We start from the raw sequence: 25,747 nt of genomic DNA, 5'->3' as shown, positions 1-25,747 counted from the left end.
GGTCGGTGCACCAGGGTCAGGAGCACTGCTGGCGTGACCCAACACGAGCTGGAGCAAAGAGAAACACCATCAAGCCATTTGGGCTGGTGCTTCGTGCCTCACGCTGGCTGCCATGGCCATTTACCGTGGCACCTTTGAAAAAATACATACATAAAATTTGATCAGAGGAGCCTTTGAGCAGTGGGAAAAATCCATCAAGCCAAAGCAGCAGACGAGTTTCTTTCTTCTGCTGTGGAAAGTTCTTTCTTCTGGCTCTTCCGTGGCAGTCAACCTCATTTCCTTTCTCTCCCACTCTAGTCTGTTAAGGTCTTTCTTTACACTGTGCCTTTCTTTCCCTCCTGCCAGGGGATTAACTGGTACCATTGGAAAGGCCACGAGTTCTCCATCCCCTTTGTGGAAATGAAGATGCGACCTTACAACCACCGTAACGTCTCCGGGAGGAAGCGACGGTCCCTACAGCTCTGAGCCAGTTGAACCCCCTCCCACCTCCCACCACCTGACCTTTTCTGTCATTTGTTTGTATTTTATAATATGAAAAGGGGGGGAAAAAAATACTACTCGTCTGAGATAGCGACCTGCCCCTCACGAGTGCTGGAGGGAACCACGGCACAAGCAAAGGCTGTGGGAAAGGAAAGATCTCATTGCTTTGCATCTGTCCCAGAGAAATACCAAATTTCCAGTCTCCCTACCCCAGTACTCTGGCCCTTAACCCAAGAAGAAAGAGAGAAAGAGACAGACAGATTTTTGATATTTTTTTAAAAGACTTAGAAATTCCCCACATACCCTGTTAGAAACATTTGTCACGGGGATCGTGGCAGAAACCTTCCCCGCAGGAACCTTGGTGCGGCCATTTCCACCCCAGCTACGGCCAGGGACACCCCTGTCTCCCTGTTCCCTCCTGGCAGGGAGGTCCCAAGCTTCATGCCATCCTGTAGACACCACCTTTCCCTGCAGGCAGAGGCCCATCTCTCCTTCTGCCAAGGGCACACAGCCTGGCCATCCCTCCCCTACGTGCAGGCACTGTACACAGGGAGACACAGCAAGGATAAGCAAACACAAGGCTCATCCCATCCCCAGTTTTCACAGATCACACCAGGAGGGCTTGGTGAATTTCTGCATGTGTAGGCAAACTCTAGAGAACCCACAGCTCACGTGTTGGGCCCATCACAGCCAAAGTCATCCCCTTGTACATGGCATGCAGGGGAACAAGAGCTGCTCCACCAGCCCCAACCTGCACCATCTACTCCTCTGAGCTGAACTCATCCCACTTCAGATGCATGACATCCGTCTGGGTTTTGTTGAGCTTGATGGAGAAGAAAGGATTCAAGTTAGAGGACTTGGGAGAAAAATCACTATTTGTGGTCTTGAAATCTAGGGCCCACTTCCTCTGCTATTTCTAAATTCCACCATGCTGTGTCTCACAGAGGTCATTGGTCCCAAACCAAAGAGTCTCCGAGAAGGACCAGCAACCAAAAAAGCTATCACACCACTGCAGCCCAGATGGCTGCCAGCGCAGCCCAGGTGCTCCTGTTCAGGGACCTCCACGCACTCGGGGAAGGATGAGGACGCAGCCAAGGGAAGACAAGTGTAAGCTGAGAAACGCCCGTTCCCTTCCTTCTCCTATACCACCCCTCTTCACCACCATCACAAGAGAGACTCAAATCTCAGTGCTTTGGTATCACCATCTCTCTAATGGCAAATCAACTCTTGCCTCTCCTGAAAGGAAGGCTTACTCCATTCAGATTTTGGAGAACTTCAAGACTCTTGGAAGAATAAATGGGTTCGCTCTTCCCAACCTTACCTTCTCCCATCTTCAGGACAATGGACTCTTCAGCTAGCTCTGGCTGCTTTTTGTTTTCATTGACACCACCTCCACGCAGCCCAAACGACCACCACACTGGAGTCACTCCTCTGCCAAGGACTCTGATCAATGCTGGGCATTGTTACTGGCCTGGTCTCAGAGAAGGGACTCATCCCCATGTCCAAGGACAATGCAGCTCATTGCTGGGTTCACAGCCAAGGGAGCATTACAAATGCTAAACACTGCTTTTTGATTTTATCGCACTGAAGCTGCTTTGTCTCAAGAAACATCTTCCAGATGGCAACATAAAGGCATCTTTGCAGTAGCTTATAATTCAGGACAGTGTCTCTTTCATGGTCACGCTCCTGGGTTTTCTGACGTTACTCATCATGGCTGCAGAGCTGAAGAAGGGCCGTAAATGGGAAACGCAGACTCCTTACCCATGCCACGTACTGGCACAAAAAATCACACCTAGCCCCAAGGTCAGGATTAGATACAGGGTCCAGCCCTTCAAGTGGACAGCTTACAAGCTGCAGTCTGACCCGGAGGATGCTCGGTAACATCCCATGTGTAAAATGAGGCATCTCTTCTTACTTCCCAACAGCAGCAAATCAGGCAACAAGCCAACCAGTTGAGGAGCAGGTCAGTCAGAGATGCTGCAGGTGATGGGATCTCTTGCAGGACATGGCCAGTGTCACAGATGGCAGCGTGTCACACCACCCAAGCAACATGCCCTGGTTTAGGTTCCAAAAGCCAACAAGAAGCAGCAGATAGAACTGAATAAGACCTAAGAAGCCTCCTAGTAGACCAGCAGAGCAATATTTTTGACAACATCTCCAAAAGTTTATAAGCAAGAAGTGTCCTAACAAAAGCACTATAGTGCAGTGGTATAACTAGGAGCAGAGGTTGTCAGTGGATGGCATTCATCACCTGTCCCAGATAGTGCTGTTTGCTTATCTACCCAGGTGAAAGAAAGAGACATCAGTGGAAACACAGGAGCTCATCATTCACAATCAAGCGGAAGGCAAGATACTTCTCTTTTCAAAAGTACAAGTCAAACAGAAAATCAAAACATGCCAAGCTTTTCCAGGAGGTTCAGAAGAAAATCCTCAAAAAGGCTGATTATTCTCTAAATAGATTTCCTGACGTATGTCTCTGTCTCCCTGCTTATGTCTGTCATCCCTTTTATAAGTCCTGTAACCGGGATGAAAGGGCCTGGTTTACTCAACTCCATCATCAAGTCTGAAGGGCACCCTTGGAGATAACATCGGACCTTCCAGTGCCACTATATACCAGTGCTGGTCCTTGATCTCAAACATGGTGCCCAGGCGTTGTGTTTCCCTCACCCTGGTGAAAAGCAGTTGCTAAAATCGTTTAAAGGAAAGGTATCTACATGTGGTGGTTTTGTTCAGGTGATAACCTAACCCAAGCCTAGGCAAACAATCAGCAATGATGACCCGGTCATTTCAGCCATTGTCCCTTGGTCACATTGTCCATCTACAAGATACAATTTTCCAGAAATTTATTTTTCAACATTGCCTGATGATTTTTTTTGGATAAAGCTCCTGCTAGTAGTTTCAAGCAAATTTGTGCTTAATGTTGATGCTGCAGAATGGCCAGAGGATTAAGTACAGTCCCCCTTTACTCTCCATCACTGGTTGGGCAAGCCCTTTTTCTGAATTCATTCTCCAACCAGAGCAACTTCAGCCCTGACCCTCATCAGCATAGCGTTGAGACTGAACAAAGTCTTGGCAACAGGCCTGAAATTCCCAGAAACCCAGCCTGGATCCTGCACAACGCTCATCTTGACAGATGCTGGCTCCACCACATGAACCATCCCTGGGCTCTGGTGGCTCTTCTGCCGCCCAGCTTATATGGTCCAGGCTTGCCCCAGACCCCAAAACAAACTTGAAGCTGTTACCCAAATCACACTAGCCACTGCAAGATGCCAACTCCTGTAACATCAAGCAAGGAGAAGCACATCAGGTCCTTCACCCAGCAGAGAACCATGCATGCCCAGGACCCCCACAGCCTTTCAAAGCTGCCTCTTAGTTCTAACCCCAAAATCCTGGAAGGAAACACCAAGGGACTTTCTCATTTCTCACCCAATTTTGATTTCCCTGTTTCCATTCCTACCAGACCTCCAAACCCACCTTTCCACCATGCACTGCACTAAAACATAACCAAAAAAAAAAGGCCTGAAAGGGAAAGCTGCTTTTAGTAAAGTGAACCTGAAGACAGCAGTTATAAATTAATAATTTGGGGAAAGAAAGAGGTCAGGCCTTCTCACAAGGTAGCTGGATTTTGGCAGAAGGATGCTGGAAGAGTGTCAGAGCCAAAGGTTGGGAAGAAGCCCTTGCTTCTACTCCCTATCTTTGCATTACCTTACCATCAGCATCTCAAAGCATCACACCAGCCTAAATGCCCTCTTGCCCCAACTTCTTACCTCCTTCCCAAAGTGATGCTTACCCCAGGTGAAGCGCTGGTGTGTGGAAAGCACAGCTCACACCACCTCGGTCCTCAGGTCAGGGCTTGGGTAGTGGTGTCCCCACGCTGGGTTGGCCCTGTGCCCACAACAGGCTTAGAGCGACCTGCCAAAATACAGCAGGAGCCAAAATATGCGCCCGGCGCATCGCTTCTGTACCAGCACGTGCCCTTCATCCAGACCCAGAGCCAGCCTCCTGGTATGTCCCTACCATCTCCCCTTGGGGTGACCGTGCACCCCCTGGCCTGTGCCCCCCAGCAACGCCCAAAAGCTTTGACCTTACCAGACACTGCCAGCAAAGAGGTCTCACCCCCAAAAAAACCCTGTAATTCACGCTTACACCCACTAACAAACTGGGGCCGAGCCAGAAACCCATCCCTGTTTCTGCCAACCAAGAACCCCGGGGTGGCCATCAAACCCAACCGAGCCCCTTGGGGAGCACTGGTACCCTCAAGGGTCACCTTCCCCCTTCCTTAAACCTGATGGTGCCCAGATGGTGGTGGCAGCTCCTTGCACCTCCCAGGGGGGAAGGTTTGTGGTAAGGGGGAAGGACAGACTTTTCCCTGGGGAGATGCTGATGCCCAGAGCCACCTCAGTACCCAGCCTGCAGCTCTCCAGGTGTCAGTGGTTTCTCAGAAGGATGGTGACACAAAGACCTAACAAACAAACAAGCATCCCCCTGTGTACAGGTGTGACCCTGGAATTGTGTTTACTACTTTTAAAAACCATAAATAAGGAGAAAGAACAGAGGCAACGAAATCCCTTGGACAGGTTCTGATGAACTCAAACACAAACCAACGCAACCAAATGAGGGGGAAGATAAAAGAAAATAAATGCATAAATAAAATAAATAATATAAATAAATAATATATTAAACAACCCTCCCCAGCCTGTAATGAAAATGTAGCTCGGAGAATGGGATTGACGCTTGTTAACCATTGTTAACTAGTATTTTTAGTCCTGACCGCTCTTAGGCTATGTATAGTTCCTTTTTTTAATGCATTTTCTATACATTAATAAAAGATACCGAAGGAGTGAGCTGTGTGCCTGTCCTGGGGCGGGGTGGGAGTGGGGTCTTGGTACATCCAAGCCCCGCAGCATCGCATCCCCGACCTCACGCCACGCGGGAATGTGCATCTCTTGTCCCTAATCCTCATTTATCCCATGGGAGAAGGAGCACAGGGGGGGCTCATCAGCAGGATTCACATGCTCTCACCCTCCTGCAAGGGCACGCCCTGGCCCAGCGGAGCTCAGATACTTCTGCATCCCAGGCAGCTGGCCACAGAGGCTCGGTTTTTCGCTCGGCGGTTTCCAGCTGGGCTGTAAGGTGTCACCCAGCCGAGACGGCCACCCCAGCGAGCCCAGGAGCAGCTGGAGGAAAGCACGCTCCTCGTTTGCACAGCCCGCCAAGAAACACAAAGCGGGAGGAAGAGAGCAGCTGAGAGACAAAGCACATGCAATGGGATTTGAAAGAAAAAAAAAAAATACAAAAACCCAACATACAAACAAAAAACCACAAACAAACAAGCAAACAAACAAAAAACAAAACCAAACAGACAAACAAAAACATACAAGGAGGAAATCTGGGGGGCATCCCAGCACTGGCTGGTGGTGCCACCTCCATCCTTGGAGGGGCTCAAGACCAGGCTGGAGAAAGCCCTGAGCAACCTCGTCCGACCCCAGGGCTGCCTTGGGCAGCAGGTTGGACTGGAGGCTCCCAACATCCCCCCTGCTCGAGTTATCCTCTTAAAGTAAATGATAATAAAGTGACCACAAAGTCGGACCAGCGCTGTTGGTCCTTTAACCCTGGTAAGGCAGGGAGCTGCGCTTTGGCCTCAGCCCAGCTCAAGATGTTTCGTTAATAAATTTAGCTGCTCCCAAGAGCTAGAGAGGCTCTGCAGTTTGCAGCCAGAGAAAGCAAAGCCATGGTGTAAATGCTCAGGAGCAGAGCGAAACAACCCTGAAGTCTTCAGTTAAAGTTGTTCTCCTGATTTAGACAGCAATCTGTTCCCAGCACGATGGAAACCCCACTGAAAACCAAATTGCAAAGCTATTTCCAGAAGAACATTCTCCCAGTGGAAAACAAAATAAAAACCAAAAAAAAAAAAAAAAAAAAAAAAAAAAAACAACTAACATTGAATTAGAAAAAATCTCTGGGACAAGCATGAATTTCAGAGAATTTTGAAAGTCTCTTCTTGTTTTGCATGCAGACTTTATTTAGACCTCCTTGTCTTAAGTCTTCATGTTTGACACGTAGCCAAGCAGGATGAAAAAGCCCAGAAGAAGCTATTCTGCCAGACCGCTTGAGCATTTTCTAAATTTAATTTCAGAGAGACAAAACAGGGGCTTTTGCTTTACAGCAGCTTACCAACTTCTCTTTCTTGCTCTTATTCAAGAGAAAGAAAAAAGGAAGTTGTAAGTGCGGGGATCCCCCACCTCAGCCACGGCCACTGGCACACCACTAAGCCAAGCCTGAAGCCTGACAGACACAACTCTCTGGGTTAACTGTCATGTCCCTTCATGTCTGAGGGACACAATGCCATGGAAGACCCTTCAGGCAAGCCCAGGGTCCGTCCTCTGCACGTGGAGGAGCCAAGGGGTGGACATGGGTTTGGGATGGAGAGGAAGGGTGGCCTGCGAGAGCACTTGTCATCCCAGTGTCACTCTGGCCACACAGTTGACCCAACACGGTGGGTGTCATTTGTGGTCCCTTAGAGAAGAGCAGTGCTCTCCGCTGTACCCTCCCTTCAGCATGTCTGGGGCCAACCGGGGCCCCCTCCCCAGGACACAAAATCCCTGCAGAGCGCCCCAAAACCAGCTCACCTGAAAGAAAGACAGGCTTCCCATTGCAACAACCAGATGCATGAGGTGGGCACCCACCACTCGGAGGTTGGTACCCCAAGAAGGCGGGTGCATGTGGAGCCACGGCATCTCTCTGGACCATAACCCACCTCCCAAAATCAGAGCCACGGCCCAGCTCCCGCTTCAGACAGGATGAGAAGGGGGCTGAGGGCTGGCACAAGCCCTTTCCTAAACGCCCCAAGTTTTGACTTAAGCCAGGGAGGTGTTTTGCCCCACCACACCAGCCCTTGGGGACCCTCCTGCCCCACCACCCATCGCAAGCGCCCACCACCCACATCTCTCTGCCCCCCCTCTGCCCTCGCACAGCTCAGAGCCATCTGCACACTCTAGGCACGGCCCTGCAGCATCGCACGTGGTGGGATCTCCCATTCCCACCCTCTCCGAGCAGCACAGCTCCCTGGGCAGCCCGAGTTTTGCGCAAGCAGCACCCGCAGAGCATCGCACTGACAGCCCCCCCCCCCCCCCCCCCCCATCTGCACTTTGTATGGAGATATTTCATCACAGCCCTCTTACCAAAGTCCCCTCCTTGCATGAGCGATGCTCGGGAACTTTGTTCGACCAGAAAACATCAGGAGGGTGTACAAAGGTCCTCAGCGAGGGTGTTGGGCATCCGTCCCAAACCTGGGGCTCGAGCAACGTGTTCCCAGCAACACACCCTGTAACCTCAGCCCCAAAAAAACCACAAGGGAAATGCTCACCCAGGAGCAAGGAGCACCACGGGAGGGGGTGCAATGCCTGCAGGAGCAAGGCTGGAGCAGGTCAATGAAGGGGCACCCTCAACCCATGAATTCACAACTGCTTTGTGCCTTGCGGGATGTGATTTTTATAGCACCACCTTTAACATTCTGGGGTTTTAATTCCCCCCATAAGCCTGGATGTGCTCATCATCCCTTTAAAACCCTCATTCCCACTTTTATATTTTCAACTCCTGTGCCTACAAGCTCTAAAGCTTAATTATGTAGAGCGTTAAAAAAAAAAAAAAATTATCTCTTTTAATCAAATATAAACGCAGGGCTTTTAGATTTCATTGATTTGTCCCCTCTCCCTGGGATGAGACGCGCTGTGAATAGCAACCCACAGGCTTATTCCCCCTTCCCTGTGCTACAGCCATGGCCTCAACACACAGCAATTTTTCTGCTTCTAACCTGTTTCAACAATCTTCCCTGTCACAAAAAAAAAAAAAAAAAAAAAAATCCATATTATATACATTATATTTGAGGCAAGATCCTAGCTGTGATTAGGGACTTTCTTATAGTGGCACTTCTCTCCCTCCCAGTATTTTGGACTGCTTCCTGCTGTCGGTAGGGATGCTGAAGGTGTGCAGCCCCCCTATAGCATGCTCTATGCAATGTATAAGCATGCTTATTCCCAGCAGCATGGGATGGGAATTGCTCCCACCCAGGTTATCTCCCCGGCATTACTCCTCTGTAGGCACCGGGGCCCGGTACAGCCGCTGGCCGGCCGAGCAGGCTGCACTGGGATGCTGGTGGGAGCACAAGCCGCCTCTGTTCGCCACAACGGCCCCTTGTCCCCGTGCTGTCCCCTGCCTTTGGTGACATCGCAACAGATGGAAGTAACTCTGAAGGAAGTAACTCTGCAAATGCTTCTGAGAAAAATCCTTCCCCCCAAAAAGCGAGGGAAGCGGGGGATGAAGTGGGAAGCCCTTCCTCTAAGAATTTCAGGGGAAGGCACTGGAAACAGGCAGCGGGGGGAGGAGCGGGAGAGGGGACGGGGCTGGAGAAGCCTCACTGGCTGCCGGCGTCCCCCCTTGCTCCTGGGGACAGGCACTGGCCCTCCTCCTGGTCTCATGAGCCCTGCTGCACTAAGCAGCTGGCATCTGCCCACTTGCCGTCTTGTATCGGTTCCTCACCCGTGACCCAACGCCACATCCCCCTCCAGCCTGAGGGGGACTTTGCCCCTCCAAATAAAGGAACCTACTCTCCCTCACAGGGGGGAAAAAAAGAGGCAAAACAGCCCCAGGAGAAAGAACTTTGGTGTGTTTTTTCCTCTTTCACCCACCCCAATTTGCATTTCACTCTCGGTTCCCTCCCTGGGGGTGACTGAGCCCCCACCAAACTGCCCTGTCCAAGCGCCGGCGCCCAGCTACATCCTCCCTGCAAAGCCCCTGTTGGTAAACAAGGAGAAGGAAGACTTTGAACTGTGAAAAGCAATGGTCAAGTAGTCCCCAACCCCAGGCAGGAGCTAAGCTCCAAGGGCAGCACAAAACATCCCGGCACAAGGGCACACCTTGGCAAAATGCTCTGGTGCCACCAGCCAAAATCCTCATGTGGTCCTGAGCTGAGGGACACCAGCTCACCAGAGATTTCCAGGAAGAGCTTCCCCCCGTGGAAATAACTTATGTAGAGGAAGGGATAATAATAATAATAACAACAACAGTGACAATAATTTGGCAGCTGCTTCTCATTAAAGAAATGGGATTGGATCTCCCTGCCCACCTCAGCTGGGCTCTGGGGGAAGCTGGCGCTGAGGGACGGCTGCTCCTTGGCATCACGGCACAACTGTTTTTTTCACCTAAAAGTCAACCTTGGCAGATCAGATCCAACACCCACCCAGCACGGGAAACCCCCGGGAGCAGCCGCTCCGGGAGGGGGCACGAGCCACCGCTTCCCACTGCCGGGGGCACACGCGGGTCCTGGGGGGCACTGGGGCTGTGCCCGAGCATCACTCGCTCCTCGGCCTTCGGTTCACACCTCCCACAGATCCAGCCCTTGGGAGGTGACAGCAAGATGCTGCCGGTGACCCCATTTCCATGCCGAGGGAAGGAGCACCCCCATTCATCGATGGGTTTGTTGTCCCCTGACCTTCACGTAACTGATCCTTGAGCCGTTCCTAAATGGGAAGGCACCACGTCACGCTGCCAGGACCCACCCAGTCCCGGGTGCTTTCCCCACCTCCTGACGTGTCTCCTCTCCCCCTTGCCCGCCGCCAGCGCTGCCCGTAGGATTTCCTCAGGAAGGAGTCCCTGAAGGCTCGCACACACAAAACAATCATCAGCTCTAAAATAACAAAAAGCCCTACCGATGAGGTTTGCTTTCCTTCCAAAGCCTGTGGCACATACTGAAACACACCCCGAGCAGAGACACACACCCTCCCCTCCTCCCTAAACACACTCAGGTCCCCGTACCCCATCTTTGCTCAATGCAAGAACCAAGTGGGACTTGAGGATGAACCCGAGGACCCCACCTCACTCCCCATCCCAACCCTTTCTTTCCCCTAAGTACCAGGGAGGAGTGCTTCAGCAAACCCAGACCCACCTCAGCAATCCCAGCTGCACCCAAAGCCTCCCAGGTGGGGAAGAGGCACCCCCAAAAAAACCTCACCAGTTCTGAGGCATTTCCTCTAAGAGCAGCCTTTCCCCCATCACTGCCCACGCAGGACTGAGCCCCAGGCACTTAAGGGCAGCCCCAAACCAGCACATCAGCACCAAGACAGGACCCATGTGGGGCTGGCACACCTGAGCCCAACCTGTCCCTGGGTCTCCCCTCTTCCCAGAGAGGACAGAGCCCGGCAGGCATCAGCCGAGGGAGAGAAAGGGGTGAAGCAGCTGCCAGGACCCTGCCAGTCCCAAAAACACCAGCTCAGCTTTTGTCCTCCATCCCCTCAAGGCTCACTGTCCCATTCCATCCCACTCCTGCCTCCCCCTTCTCCTCCAAAGCCGGAAAAACCATTGCTGCTGCTAAAGTAAATACCAAGGGTTGCTATTTTTATCCAGCCCACGACCAGCCGTGCTTTATTTTTGGTGTTTAAACTGCAGGCGTTTTTTTTTTTTGTTTTTTTTTTTTTTTTGTGGGAGGGGGAGAGGGAGGGGAAAAGGCAGAAGCATGGGGGAAAAATGAGAGGAATGTTTCTCCGGGAGCAGAGTTTTCCATTGCTTATGTTAAGCTGGGCTAGCATCTGCAAACAGAAATCGCAGCTGGAGAGCAGAGCAAGCAGCTGGGAGGAAAGGTGTGAGTGTGTCTGCAGTCACTTTGCATCTCCTCCCATCCCACCGGGGAGAAAAACCCAAACATACTGACCCTGGATGTCAGCTGGGCGGTACCAAGGCAGGCATGAAGCTCCCAGCTGTGTAATGGGGCAAACTGGTAAATAAATTAGTTGAATCCAATGAAACCAGAGGGGGAAAGAAGGGGGTGTTTCTATTTGCAGTGTAAAATTAGTAATGTTTTCCAAATGAAATTAGGGGTTGAGTGGACCTTGGAGGAAATTAAAAGTTATCAGGGGACCTTTTTGGCATGGGAAAGGCTCTGATCTCACGTGGAAGTAAGGACTTTGGGAATGAAGGGTGGAAAACAGAGGCTGGAGGTGGGATTTGATTTCCAGCTGGTCCCAGGCCTGGGCTCAGACTGACATCCCATGATGTGACAGGAGCTTGTCTGGCGTGGGCTTACTGGTTCCTGTGCTCGAGGGGCACCAGCGAGCAGGGAGAGGCGTCATCTGGAGCAGCAGTGATTCACCAGCGGCTGAGTCACGGCTTCCTCTCGCCCAGTCAACTTTCTGAAAAACAAAGCATGATCCCTTGGAGCCCAGATTTGCTGGAGGCCAAACAAAACTAAGAGGTGGCAGGTTCAGCACCCACCCCCCAAAATGTACTTTCTTCCCACACCTCATGTGAAGGAGCCGTGGAATTCCTCACTGCAGGAGACATCCACAGGGTCAAACATCAAATGGTGTTTAGATTCTCTCAAAGTATCTCCTGTGGACCACTGTTGGGAAGAGGATGCTGCGATAGACAGAGACGTGGTCTGACTGGTTATATGTGCATATTCTTGAATTATTTCTAAGTTTCTTTAAGTCTATCCGATACTTCCCAACTCAGCTTAATGGTATCGTGACACTCAATGGCATCAAGACTCTGCTTTACAGCTAGCAGCATCACGAGAGATTTAAGTGCTGAGATCAGCGTTATCAGTGCCCACCAGCTCCATCACTTCGTCACAATGCTCCTGCCTAAAGCCAAGTGGGTGCCGAAGCACCGTGGCTTGGAGAGGCCCCCGAAAAGCCGAGGAAGGTGCCCAGACCTCTGGCCCCTCCCTCCACGAGGCCTCTGCCAAATTAAATTAGCGACAAGAAAGCTCTGAGCCCCAGCCCAACTGTTTGCCCAGGGAACAAAGCAAACCTCCCGGCGACAGGCAGGGCTTTCATCTCCCTCAACCCCGGGGAGTGGGCAACCCCGAGCCCAATGCCTCTGGCCACGATCACCCTTGAGGACCTTTAATGATAAATATTTCCAGGAAATCCTATTCGGGTGGTGTCAAAGGTGACGTTACGCTACCTGGTGCTGCAGGGTGTCCCCTGGGTGACTGCCAGCACCCAGGTGGCTTTTTCTGCATGCCCTGGGAAGGGTGTTTTTGTAGGGGATTTGGTACCTGCAAACAAGGGAACTGCTGCAGCTCAGCGAGGGGGGAGAGCCGGGCTGGTGCGAAGCAGGACGGGGTGAGCCACGACTGTGGTGCAAAGCCCAGGGATCTCCATCCTGTAGCATAAAACCAAGGTAAAATTTCCTGGTGTTAACCGGCAGCAAATATTTAAGTGAAAAGGGTTTGGTACTTCCCGCAGCGCAAAGGCTACTCGGGGCCTCTCACCCTTCCAGCCCAGCGCTAGCATGGAGGCAGCAGGAGGGAGGGCAGCGGACCCTCCAACCCTCCTCTCTGCCCTTCTTTCCTCCCATTCCCACCACAGCTTTGCTCCCGGCGCTGCCCAGCCGCGGCACTGGGGGCACAGGGCTGTTTTCCGGCAGCCTCGAAGGGTCGGGCAGCCCCGGCTACCCCGGCCCGAGGAGTCAGCAGCAAGGCTGAGGAGGAAAAGCAAAGCTGCTGGGTCCGGAGCACGAAGGGGGGCGAGGAGGGCAAGCGCGAGGGTTTTGCAAGTCGGAAGGATTCGAGCCGGCCAGAAAAATTCCAGCAAAACATTTTTCTAGTCGCAGCTTGCCCGGCCGTCAACAGCGCAGTACAGCTCAGCACCGGGATGGAAAGCAAGTGGGATCCGGTGATTCCTGGATATCCCAAATACTGAGATAAAAAAAGAAATACGATGAAAAAGAAAGAGGATGGAGAGAAAGTAGTAAGTGAAAATTGGAAGTGGTGGGGAGGAGGATTTCCAAATTGACCTGAAATGGAATTTGGAAAATATCAAAGCCCTGCACAACCACCTGGAGGGCCTTCCTCGGGTCGAAACATCACTCTGTGGGTGCACAGCACCCTTAATGCTGCCGGGTGCTGCCCGCGGAGGAGAGCAGCCCCCGGGGTGTCCCCCCTCCCCTGGGGACGGTGGCTCCTCTCCCACTCGGCTGCACCGTCCCCTTTCCAGGGACAGAGCTTGAGCACCGGGGCAGCGCGGTGGTGTCGGGGGCAGGGGGGAGTGGGCAGGGTCCTGGCACCGTTTTTTGGGAGATGGAGCTCTGCCCTGTCCTTAAAAGACTCCCAACCTCAGGAGCGGCAACGCCACTCCTGCAAAACCCCCCTAAAAAAAAAAAAAAAAAAAAAAAAAAAAAAAAAAAATATATATATATATATATATATATATATATATATATATATATATATATAAAAGCTTCTGGGGGAATCTGAGACGCATCAAAGCCCGGGCCTCCTTCCCGGCGAGGGAAAACACTTTGTTCTCTCCCTTTTCCCAGCAACTTTTGGCATATTTCAAGCCCGCTTTTGTACCTCCCTCCCTCCGTGCCTCTTCCCTAGACTAAACAACCCCTCAGCTCTGCCAGCCCTTCCCCAGCGCCCGCGGCCGGCGAAACGCCGGGGTCCCCCCCCCCGTGACCGCCCTTCCCCACCCTTCGCAGGGATTTTTTTTTTTGGGGGGGGGTGGGGGGTGTTGGGTGTCCCCCCGGGGGGGCCGGGGCGCGGCGGGGCCGGGCCGGGGGCGGGGGCAGCCGGGCCGGGGCGGCCCATTTCCTCCGGCCGGCGGGAGCCTCCGCCGGGGCGGGCGGGAGGACGAGCGAGGGGCCGCGGGTGCGGAGGTACGTTCGGGTTTTGGGGGGGGGTTGGGGGGGGGTGTCCCGGGGGGAGCCGCTCCCCGCAGCCACCGGGCATCGCCCAGCCGCGCTGGGCATCATCCTTGGCTTGGAGTTAGCCAAACCTAGGGGATTTCTCTATTTTGTGTAATTTTTTTTTTTTTTTATTTTTTTTTTTTTCCCCCCCCCCCCGCAGTCCCGCGGGTGGGCAGCAGCCAGCCGCGGCGGGGCTGGCTCTGGGGCTGGGATTTGGGCCGGGGGCGTTGGGAACCCTGACACAGCCGGGTGGGGACGGTGGCACTTGAGGAAGGGCGACCGGGGCTCGGGGGACATTTGGCAGAAGAAGGGCTTGCCCAGCACCAGGGGTTTCGGGTGGCCAAAGCCAGAGGTAAAGGCTGCGCCAACAGATTTTGCTGTTACTTCTCCTCTGGGGAGCCGCAGGGCTGACCCCGAGCCTCCTGGAACCAAAAAAATCCCTTTGAGCCACCCCGGGGAGGGCCATGGGTGGGCTGGGGCGGGGGGGGGCTGCCTCTACCAGCATTTAGGGGAGACTCAGGGGAGCTCCCGGTGCTGTCAGGGGTGACAGCGGTGCTTTCCTAAAAGCAAAAGTGGTGTTTTGGGCAGGAGTTGCACCGATGCCGGGGCGGGTGGCAGCCGTCCGTGTGCAGATGGCGATGACGGAGCGGGTTCCAGGCAGCAGCTTGCAAAATAGTTTCACTTTAACCCGGTTATCCAACATTCATATCAGTAGTTTTCCAAACCGCTCCCTTTAGGGGATGAAAGCATCTACACGCAGCTTCTGGCCGGAATGCTTGATGGCGGTGGGAATAAGATGAAGCTTTGGTTGGTTTTGTTTGCTGGGTGGTCGCTTTTTGTATTTGTTTTTTAACGTTTGAGGAAGGTCTCTAGAGCCTGCTACGAGTTCAGGGAGACCGGCGGCAAAACTCTTCTTATTCACCATTTCCAAAACAGCAACGCGCAATCCCAGCTAAGGAAACCGCTCACCCTCAGTGTCAGGTTTCATCCAGTTTTCCTTCAAGTCTGCAGGTGCAAACGGGAAAAATAGATGTGCGTGCGTGCGTAGCTGTGTCTCTGCTAGTTGTATCAGAGAACTCGGAGGCTGAGAGAGAAGTTAGCCACACCCGTAGCTGTCACTGCCAGCGGAAGGGGGGTATGCAGCTGGTATAAAACCAGTAACAGAAGGAAACGGTCGAATTTAATGTTGTGATTCCTGCTTCGCACCACTGAGCATTAACCGCATGAAGCGAGGTCTCCCCAGAAGTGAGGTCTCGCCCGCATTAAGGAAATGGGGGGGGCTGCAGGTCGGACGTTTCCCCGTCCCCTCTGCCAGTCCCCAGTTGCTGCTGGACACCGAGCGCAGGCGGGTTCCAGTAACCTACAAGTCCTCTGGGGCCAAACAAACCCCCCCAGGTCATGGGCTGTAGGTCGGTCGTCCTCTGGGGCTGCCCCTGCTCTCAACGTGGGTGCAGGGAGAAGCACCTTAAGAGCGGCCCCGCTCCCGCCTGAGCCTGGGTGCAGCGGGTTGGGCTTTGCAAGGCTGGAGGGACCTTCATGCAGACGTGAGAGCCTGTTGAGGGCTGAGCCGAAAGGACTTCCCTTGCAAAACCAGCTCCTAAAATATCTCCAGCTCCCTCCCCTCTGCCACGGTGACCCCGCGTAGCGGTTTCCAGCCCTTTGCCCCCTATTTCCAGCAAACTGCAACTTTTCTGCAAACTCTACCTCCATCCCCAGCCTCGACGCTTGCTCTGCCGACACACAGGATGTGGGCAAGCCAGCATTGCCAAGGCAACCCCTGTTTTGATTTCCCCGTGCTCAGGCTGGCAGACTTCACCCCTCCAGCTCAGCCAGGCCTGCCGTGCGCGCCGATGGTTTGCGGTGCCATCCCAAGCCGGCCCTCAAAAGGAGCTTGTTTTCCACCCACGGCCGCCCATAACTCCGGAGGAGTGGCAGATGCTCCCCACCCTTGCAAAAAACCGGCTCCTTCGGGGTCACCGTGGATTAAAGAACCTCATGTTGGACGCCCAGCTTCGACTAAACCTTACACAAGCCACGCAAACCCCAGCCGTGCAGAGCTGCCATCCATCCCCGCCCGCAGGACCTCCCGAGCAAGTTACCCTGTCAGCTTTGCCCTGACTCACTGCCAGCACTGGCTACCCAAAAACAAAGAGCTTATTTAGCAGGGCGTTTAGCAGCCCTCCCTGAGACGCTGCCCTGTCTCCCAGTGCCTCCCCGGCCCCATTTTTCGGTCCCATACCTTGACTCAAAAAACCAGCCAACCTCCCAGCCGCAGCTCTGCAGGCGCTGGGCATCCAGTTTCTCACCCGTGGTGGAACCCGGCACAGATTTTTCCTAAATGCAGCTCCTTGCTTCGCACGCAGGCTTTCAGCTGGTGATGGGTGGCCGTGGGTGACCTCTCTGCCCTTGGCGTTACCGGCTCAAAAGGCACCGGTTTTTTACTTTCCCCTCCCCCACGCTTTTTTTTTTGTTTTTTTTTAATGTTAAACTGAAGAACCCCTTTATTTAGCGCACAAACATCCCTTCATCTCCAAAATAAAAAAAAAAAAAAAAAAGAAGACATTTGAAAACCAGCTGCGTAGCCGTGCTGAAAGGTGGCCCTGGGATTTCGGGGCTGCTGGCTCGGGGCGGTGGCAGGTACCTCTGCCTTCCCCTCGCAGGGGATGCTCAGCCGCTGCTCCGGGCTTGCCCAGGGTGGCCGCAGGTCCCCGGCTGGGCACTTCCCAGGAACGAGCAGCGAGAGCCTCTGCGGCGCATTCCACTCGGGTTTAAAGTGGAAACGTTTCAAAGGGCTCTGCTTTTTTTTTTTTTTTTTTTTTTTCTCTGCAAACAATTAATTACAAGTTTAAAAGGAAGTTCTGGCCCTCCTTCCCTCCCCAGAAGTTTAGAGGCAATACCTATAAAGCAGCTCAGCGCAGGAATAAAATTGTACATCCTGTTTTGTCTGCAATTAAGGCGGTTGTTGTTTTGGGGTTGTTTTTTTTTACTTCTTTTTGGAGTGAAGTGTATCATAGCCATCCAGTATTCCTGCCTGGATAATGAGCTGTAAGGATATTTATGGATAAATGGCAAACCTGCCTCACACAGATGATTCAGGCCAAGGAAAAACTGCTCTGTTTGCTTCTGTTGCAGTTTAGCCTTTATTTCAGCTGTCCCAGAAAAAGGCCTCGGTGAGGATGAAGGTTGCGACAGGGAGCAGTTTTAAGAAGTGGCTCTCACTGCTTGCCCCTCTGCCCTTTGCTTTTAATGCCTTCAGGCAGCAGATAGCAGAGACCAGCACCCAGAGAGCCCTTGCTTATCTCCCCCTGCGAGCAAAAGCAGATCCGCGGTGCTCACTGCCAGCTCCGGGCAGGAGGTAGGAAGAGAATGGACGGGATTTCAGTCTCTGAGCCCTCGGTGGTAGCCTGTGATTTCTCAGGTGGGGATGGCGGTGATCTCACCATCCTCTGCCGGGCAGGGGAATGAGGCAATGCAGGGAGCAGCCAGTTTCCTGAGGCTGGGAAGCTGCTTGGCAGCAGAGGTGGGGTGGATAAGGCTCTTCTGCCTGTTGCAGCACCGTCCCTCCCTCCTGCTTGTCTACATCCCCCCAAATACCCACCATATATATATATATATATTTTTAGTTCCCCTTCTAGCAAGCAGAAACCGGAAGATGCAGCAAAGCGGACAAAAATCCAGCAATTAAATATGAGCAACAAAAGTCTTCGTTTAGCCAAAGCCCAAACCACCTCCCAGAGCGCTGTGTTTCAGTTGGTAAATCTCAAATGAGAGTTTTTCAGAAAGGCACCCACAGAAATTCATGCGCTCATTTTCATCACATTTCCCACGCGTATGTTCAAAAGAGAAACCACTAGCTAATTGGGGCCAGCTCAGCTACTCTCTCGTGCAAATAGAAACAGTAAATTCACAGCGGTCAGTCTGTTTCTCTGAGGGACAGGGAGGATAGACCCCTTCTTTTTAATAGGATCTGAGCACTTGTGAAGTCCCAAATTGAGAGCTCAACATCTACGCTGAAGGATTTAGCTCTTGGGGTCCTGGCAATCGGGTCTGAAAGCCAGCAGCTGGGCTGGTGGGTGAAACAAGACCCAGTACAGCTTTTGTAGGTCCCAGGCCCGTGTTTCCAAAGACAGGTTTTCCCTTGGGATCCGCCTTTTTGGGGGCTGCCCACCACCCCCCACCTCGGCGGCAGCAGCAGCACAAGGGCTATGGTTAAGGTTGGGTGGGACTCACACTTTCTTTTTCAGGCGAGGCTGGTAGCTTTGCTGTTCATTAGGAGGTAGGGTGTAATTGCAGAGCGAGGCAGGAGGATGGGCAGAGTGGTGGCAGCTGGGTGAGCCGGAGCATCCCTGCGCGGGTGCCCAACAGCAATAAATGCGATTCAAAGCGAGGAAGGAGAGCACCCCAGGCAAGGAGGCTTTAGCCAAAATCAGCCTGGGTCCCCTTCCCATTCCTCCCTAGAGGTACCCGGGCTCTGCGAGAGCTGCCAGAGGGAAAGCCAAGGAGTCAGCGGTCGCAGGGGACAAGTGGAGCAACCCCCTCCGGGACACCTTTTAGAGTTCAGGCTGTACCTCATAAGTTTTTGTTATGTGGAAATACTGGCTCTCCTTTTACCGTGCCTCAGTTTCCCCTCTTGCGCATGTGGGGATTTTGGCACTCCCTCAAGAGGCTGTGGGGGTTGAATCCCAGAGGCTGGCAAAGACACGGGTGGGAAATGCCGAGCGAGGGTGAAACGTGGTATTAGAGCCTGCTGTTGCTCCTGCCAGCTCTTCAGCTGTACAACCCATAATTTAGTGACCCCCCGGGTTGAACCAGAACTGCGAACTCATGGCACAAAGCGCCCTGCCCTACTCAAAAACCCCCAGGAGCTTTGGCTGGCTACAGGAGAAGAGAGCTGTGAGGAGAGGCGGCAGCTCCCTGCCCCTGCAGGAGGGCTTTCCTGGGAGCCCTGCTGCTCAGCAGCACCTCTCCCTCCCAGGGGGAGAGGAAGACCTTACGTCAGGCTGCAGAAATGCTCCTCAGCCCTACCCAAACCCTTGGAGCAATTCCCAGGTGAGGCACAGCAGCGGTTCCTCCATCCCCAGCCAACCCTCGTCCTCCCCCACCACTTGCTTTGCGGCCAGCCCCAGGTGCCTTGACCGCCGCCTGCGAGTCTCACCGACCGTAGCCCCCATCAAAAATCCAGGTGGTTTAAGCTGCAGCCCCCACCCCCAAACCTGCCAGGCAGTGCCCCGGGTGCCAGAGCAGGAGGACCAGACCCCCAGCACGGTGCCTGGGACAGGCACCCCATGCCCACAGTGCCCTCTGCCCACAGTGGCTTGGCTGCCTGGCCCAGACTGGAGACCATGAAGAACAGTCTGTCCAAACCAGACACCCCGTCCCAGTTTAAGGATTGACCTGTGACATGTTGAGTCCCACTCCGATGGCAGCAGTACAGCTCCCTGTGGTGATCCCTTGCCAGGACCAGGCAAGTCCCTTCCTAAACAGGAAAGCTCCTCCTGCAGACATTATTTCCTCTGCTAAGAAATAAGCCCTTCAGAGGGCTAAGAAGAGCTCCATGCTGTGCAGGATTTGTGCTCGGTAGGGATGCTCAAAGCCCTCCTCGCCCATCCCCACCCCATTGGGAATGAACCCTAGGAGAGGTCAGTAGGTTGTTTCTCAGATGGGGACACCCAAAGGGACGTGGCCGGCAGCACAGCCCAGCCCCGGTGACCCCAGACCCCTCTGAGGCAGCAGACCTCACCCTGCTGAGGTTTTGGCTGTGCTGGAAGTTCCACGGGGAAAATTGCTGAGGGAGCAGGCACCTGATCCGTGTGGTTTTCTGTCTCTGCAGGCACTATCCGAGGACACTTGTGGAGCCCACGAGCTGTTTACAGGAGCTGAGCGTACCCCAAGGGGCCTCCAAAGCAGAGGGAGCGGCACAGGCAGCCCGCCCAGGAGCCGACATGGAGCAGAAGATCAGCTCTTTCTTTAATTCCATCTTGGAGCTCATCCGTACCAAGCATGAGGAAGGGGTCTTCAACACCGTCTGCCTGGCCGTGCTGATGGGTCTGCCCTTCGTCGTCCTCATTGCGTTCATTTTCATCTGCTGCCACTGCTGCTTCTGCAGCCGGAGGGGAGAAAGCAAGAAGAAAGATGGCCCCAGCAGCAACGGGCAGCTGCACGCCGAGAGGAACAAGAAGAAAAAGAAGAAGAAGAAGGATGAAGAGGACCTGTGGATCTCGGCTCAGCCCAAGCTGCTCTTGCTGGACAAGAGACCCTCCTTGCCCATCTAGCAGACAGGAGGGCGTTCAGGCCCTCCCCTCTGAGATGCCACCAGTCCTTTCAGCTGTGCACTACGAGGGGCGAGGAGATGCCAAAGCTGCTGCCGCTTTACGGTGACTTTCAAAAGAGGCTGAGCCCAGCGGCTAACCAATGCGTTGAAAGGCCATCAGAGAGCAAGGCAGTCGGGCACAGGTTTCTGCCAGCCCCTTCTTCCCGACCACAACAGCGTGCCCAAGGGCAGAAACCCCCCGCCAAGGACAGGCATGCACGTGCCCTGCCGAGCACGGCGTGGGCGACCTGCCACCGGGCCGTACGTACCTCCCGCCACGAGCACGCAGTGCGGCCGTGCCTCGTTTGCTTGCCCCGCCGCCGAGGTGGCACGACTTGACCGTCTAGGCTCCGTCCAAACCCAGCCCACGGTGGAGAGGCAAAGAAAGCAGCCGAGTGCAGAGCTGCCCCGCAGCTGTGCCATCTCCCTGGCCACCAAACCAAAGGCAACCGGGAGCATCTGGAGCCAGATGCCCTCAGCCCAACCGTAGGGACCTCAAGACACCATCTTAAGGCAGCACAGCGGGAGGACGTGTCGCCGCCCAGGCTAGAGGCAGGGAGGAGAGAGGAGGCTTCACGACTGGCCCTTTTGCACCAGCACTTAAATAAATAAACAAATAAATAAATAAATCTTCCTTGAAAGACTGTTTTATACAGACTTGCCTTGCCACCACGCTACTGCAAGAGCGGAAACGCAAGCTGAGGCTGTGTAAAAGCTTAGCTACGGGCATTAGAGTTATTTATTGAATGACTACTAAAGAAGAGCAGGACCAAAGGCCCCTCTCTTGTGGGGCTAGGCACACCGAAGCGGTATCGAAGCAGCAGATGCATTTTCCCAGCACACTCGGCTGTCCCCTTTCCCTGCAGACCTTGTGCCACGCGTTGGAGACACACAGACCCACAAACACATGCTGCCACCAGCTGCTGCCACGCGGGCAGCTCTGTAAATGCCATGCAGAGGGCTTCTGCACAGCTGTCAAGCCAGCCGGCTCTGGGATTTGGGATAAGCTTTAGGAGAAGAGGGGAGTAAAGTTCATGCCCGCAGTCATCCCTTACCCCGGGATGCATCGTACGGCTGGACCCTGCTCCCCCCTCCATCCTCATCTCCCTCGGACGTGTGACAGCTCAGCCGGGCACAGCAGCTAACAGGACCACACATGGCTCTCCCCTTTGTTCTGGTTTTGACCCTCTGCTCCCTCCAGGCCTGCGTGCCCAGCCTACCTCCCGAGAAGCTGGGGGGTCTCCTCTGCCCCCCACTCCCCACCCTGCCAGGCTCTGTCTTCCCCAACTTGTTTTGCCAGCGAGGGATGCGCACATGTGATGAGAAGCCCCATCGCGTCTGCTTTTTGCCCTACGTCTGTACAGGGGGGGGATGTTTTCCTCCCATTTTCTTCCAGTTCTCATGGAGCAGACCGGCGCTGCCAGCCGAAGCCAGACATCTTGGGGGACGAGCAACCAAACCCACGTGGGCAGGCCTGGATGGAGCCGCTGGACACAACTGCTTCCAGCCCAGGCCCGGGCGATGCTGCCTTCCCCCCGGCTCCCCGGCCACGCACCGGCAGCGGGCAAAGCCCCCGCTGAGAAGCGGCCGCTGGTGCCACCCGGTCCCAGCACAGCCTGTTTTGTCTGACACAGACAGGGCGGTGATGTTAACCTCACGTCATGGGGTTTGGCTGCATGCGTCTGTGCTGGTTACAGCTGGGAAGGCCAGGCTCCTCCTCACACAGCCCTTTAAATTGACCCCATATGTGCCTTATTCTCCAGCTCGCTTTGTTAGCGCTGAAATAAGGGACTCCCTTCCCCTCCAAAACAGGAAGCAACACATAATGCTATGAAAAATTAGGATTTGCCACACCTAATCCTAGAGAGAAGCATGCAGGAATAGCTCTGGTCTGTGCCCCAAACCCTCAGTCCCCCCAGGACCCTGGAGAATCAGCACTGCACTTGTATTATTCCTTCTTCCTTCTCTCCTTTCCACCCATCATCCAGGTATTTTCTACAGCCCTCCCGCCTCCACGCTCACCAGGTGGGCAAAGCAGCCTCCTGCGGTGGAGGAAAGCTGCCCACACAGGTGCTCCTGCTGCAATCCAGAGGCACCAGCAGCCCCGGAGGAAGGGTGGTGCTGCCTGGAGGAATCGAAAAAAATCAGAGCAAAGGGAAACGCGATGGGAGGCCAGAGGCTTACCGGAACAAGCAGGGGCACGGAGGCAGCCGGCTCTGGCAGAAAACAGCCTACTAAGCGTGGGGCTGCTGGGCTTTGCACGGCCTCCTGCAAGAAGGTCCTTCTCCAGAAGGGTTAGCGCGTAACGTTTCAGGTGAGGGCAACCAGTTTCTGCACGAATCAGAGAAGAAAGTTAAGAAAATGTCTGTGTTGTGTCACACGTAACATCTCCAAGCTTTGAAGAGTTCAGAGCCGGCCTGAATTTCAAGAACCCACCAAAATCATCACTGGAATCCACCCCTTGACTGGGCAGGGAGGCACCAGGATACAACCCTGCTCTGATCCATCCAACCAGTGGGTGGTCCGAGCCTCTGCACCCCACAAAGCACAGGGGCAGACCGGCTTGAGGGCTGCTGTTTAGCCAAACCACGCACCGAATCAGCCGCTTCTTGAGACAAAAGCAAAAGAACAGCACCAGCCCTGAAGTGTACCAGGAGCTGTCACCCATCAGCTGGGCAGCAGTGACCCTGCAGCACCCACATGAACAAGGAGGCAGGAGAAGCATGGTACAGAAACTCTCCAGACAGCTCTGCACTGCCTCCCCACCACTGCATTTCAGTATCAACCTTTTACTTCCCAAAAGAGTCCATGCAACAGGGGAGAACACCCAAATTTTTTGCCTTTTTTTTTTTTTTTTAAAGAACAAAAATAAATGACTCAAACTGCAAACAAATGCTGTGTCTCTAGCTCACAGTCGTGTTTATTTTCCTGGGGAAATCTTTCCTCTATCTGCATCCTGGCCCTAGATAAGACACAGGGAGAGCTCAGCGGGCAGAGCCTGTGCAGTCTCTGCCTGCAGCCAGCTGTGCAGCTCAGAGATGTTTTCTTAAAGAAACAGTTTAGCTTCATCAAGTTTAACGCCCCTGCCATGTTAATGAGCACAGCCAAGCTCCTCTCCCCAAGGGCAAAAAGCAGTGGGAAGAAGAAAAGCAGTGTTTGTGCGCTGCGGGAGGTGGGCTGCAGAGATTTGTTGGTTTGGTTTGTTTTTTTTTTTTTCTCTCCTAGCTGAGGGTCAGCAGCACAGACTAGTTAATCCCAGTTGGTTTTGATCAGGCAAGGATTTCACGGCGTCTGCAGCTTCTCGCCGCTGTCTGCGTTGGGCAAGGCGCAGGACCAGGCCCGTACCTCTGCAGGGCAGAGCCTTTCCAAATCAGGTACCATGGAGCTCTCCCTCCGCGAGGGCAAAAATAAATCTGCCTCAGGCAGACGATGCACCAAGGCTCACCTTGCCCACAGAGCCGAGGCTCTGGAAGAGCCTGGTGATAAAAGGCATGCAGGACCGTAGCACCGAGGGGCTAGAAAGGGCAGAGATGGGCTTTTGGGGGAAGGAATGAGCAGCACGCACCTTGTTTCTCTCTGGCCAGCAGCCCTGCACACCGTACTGGGGGCCTTGGGTAGCGTGAGGGAGGGGAGGCGCCTGGGTCCCAAGTTAGAAACAGGCAGGGGTTGAGGTCATGTTGAGCATCCCGGAGCAGTCCAGGCATCGAGTGGATGCAAAAATTGCCCCTGCAGGCCCCTGAAACCCCACTCAAGGGGAGAATGGGATCTTCACTGACTGATCCTGTATTTATTCAACCAACAAAGCCTAGAGCACTGACCAAAAGTAACACTGCTGCTCCCCAAGCACCTGCCTAGCGCAGTAAGACGCTTCTGTCTTCTCTCCAAATCCCGCCGCTCAGAGTGCAGTATCTTTGGGAAGAGGCATGCCTTCTCCCTCCCCCTCTGGGGTCTAGTGCTGGGGAGGCAGATGCACAATCAGGCACCGCTCCCCCCGCAGCAGCGTTTCGCTGGGGTCCCCCCGCAGCAGCACTGACCCCCCTGCACCCCAGGTGGATGACAACAGGCAGGTCCCGGCTCCTGGGGCCCAGCAGCGGGACAGTCCCCATCGAACCAGTAATGCCAAGGCAGAGAGGATCCTTCTGGGATCCAAATTCTGCCCCGGGCATGGTTGCAAATCGAGATTGAAAAGGTAAGTGATCTCAGGGCAAGGCAGAGGTTGCAAGAATCTGTTCTGGCCCTCCGGCATCACCGTTACAGGGCTGGGTATTGCAACAAAACAAGGGTAGTAAGAGGATGTGAAATTTTTATGGGACTACCCCAACCAGCCTGAGTCTTGAAACCAGAACAGCCAGTTCCTCAAGGCAAACAAACTGCATTATCTGAGCAGTCTCAGCTTCTGAAGCTGTAGCACAGACTCTGGTTAACCCCAAAAAGGTGCTTCTGCAGAGGCCAGTGGGATACAGGGAAGCTTCTCCTGCACTAGGATGAAGAGATGATGCCATCCTGCGGCTGTTTGGAAATACTGACTTCCCGCAGTGGTTTCCCAGCAGCAGCCACTTGGACTGCCCTCCCTGGTAAAAGAGGCCTGTAATTAGGAGGGGTAAAGTAAGCCCTTCTCAGAAACTGAAAATAAGGTATCTCATTTGCCTTTAACTCGAAATATAAAGCTCATACCACTGAAGAGAATATTGCCGGCTCTCAGGTAAGATTCAGCTTTAGAAGGGGGTCGTGTTTTGCCTCTGCACAGGAAAGAGCTGCTGGCAGCAATCACACCTGCTGCTTTTGAGAGCATATGCTTAACTTTTAGAGTGGCTACGTGTGAGGCTGGTCCTCCAGTGCCCCTCAGTCACCTTCCTGGGGCCTACACTGCGCCCTTTAACCGAACAACATCATGAAACCTGTCCTCACCTACAGACAAGTGGGCAACAGGGCGAAATCTCTTCACCGCAGTGAAGAACCCTCATCATTTTCCTGTGTCCTCCCCTCATTCTCTTAGCACAGAGCCTGCAAAACACTTCAAGTGCAATTTTCCTTTCCTGTCCTCCCTCTGTTAGTCTCCTCCTTTCCCCCAAACCGGGGCTTGGGTATCCTAACGCAGCTCAGGTGAGCCTTTGCCTGCCCACCCATGCAACAGGCACAGCCCTGGAAGTACCACGAAGAATTTAGTACTCACCTTTGAAAGATGAGTCTCTAGCTGGCCCTCCTCAGCCAGGTACCAACAACAGACTCCAAAGACCTAATTTTCACAGCCCTAGTCTGGGCCTGGGT

At 53.8% G+C, this 25,747-nt stretch overlaps 2 protein-coding genes and 1 long non-coding RNA gene across 6 annotated transcripts in view; 2 read left to right on the top strand and 1 right to left on the bottom strand.

Annotated features, from left to right (window-relative positions):
* TNR (tenascin R) overlaps positions 1 to 5,324 on the top strand; it is an 81,819-nt gene extending 76,495 nt beyond the window's left edge. Inside the window, 1 exon segment of the mRNA XM_042804970.1 lies at positions 346 to 5,324. Coding sequence (XP_042660904.1) covers positions 346 to 465 — 120 coding nt within the window. The 3' untranslated portion in view covers positions 466 to 5,324.
* Positions 5,325 to 10,867: 5,543 nt separating this feature from the next.
* On the bottom strand, positions 10,868 to 17,076 carry LOC116962277. Of its 3 annotated transcripts, XR_004407490.2 has the most exons (5): positions 16,409 to 17,076; positions 14,669 to 15,174; positions 12,536 to 12,642; positions 11,773 to 11,889; positions 10,868 to 11,663 (listed from the first exon to the last, which is right to left on the bottom strand). It is a non-coding gene; the product is annotated as an uncharacterized LOC116962277 (long non-coding RNA). The 3 variants fall into 3 exon arrangements; XR_004407488.2 differs by having other exon boundaries at positions 14,669 to 17,076; XR_004407491.2 differs by having other exon boundaries at positions 14,767 to 17,076.
* Positions 14,071 to 23,372, top strand: KIAA0040 (KIAA0040 ortholog). Of its 2 annotated transcripts, XM_042784824.1 has the most exons (3): positions 14,090 to 14,139; positions 17,426 to 17,524; positions 20,000 to 23,372. In XM_042784824.1, exon 3 carries the CDS (start codon positions 20,112 to 20,114, stop codon positions 20,439 to 20,441), a length of 330 nt encoding a protein of 109 aa, XP_042640758.1. In that variant the 5' UTR covers positions 14,090 to 14,139; positions 17,426 to 17,524; positions 20,000 to 20,111; the 3' UTR covers positions 20,442 to 23,372. The 2 variants fall into 2 exon arrangements, with proteins under 2 accessions (XP_042640765.1, XP_042640758.1); XM_042784831.1 differs by lacking the exon at positions 17,426 to 17,524 and having other exon boundaries at positions 14,071 to 14,139.
* Positions 23,373 to 25,747: the final 2,375 nt, after the last annotated feature.

The sequence above is a fragment of the Tyto alba genome, unplaced genomic scaffold (assembly GCF_018691265.1).
Source record: "Tyto alba isolate M040663 unplaced genomic scaffold, T.alba_DEE_v4.0 Super-Scaffold_1000006, whole genome shotgun sequence".
Taxonomy (NCBI): Eukaryota; Metazoa; Chordata; class Aves; order Strigiformes; family Tytonidae; genus Tyto; species Tyto alba.
Note: the sequence above shows the minus strand (reverse complement) of the source record. Positions and strands in the feature narration are given on the sequence as shown.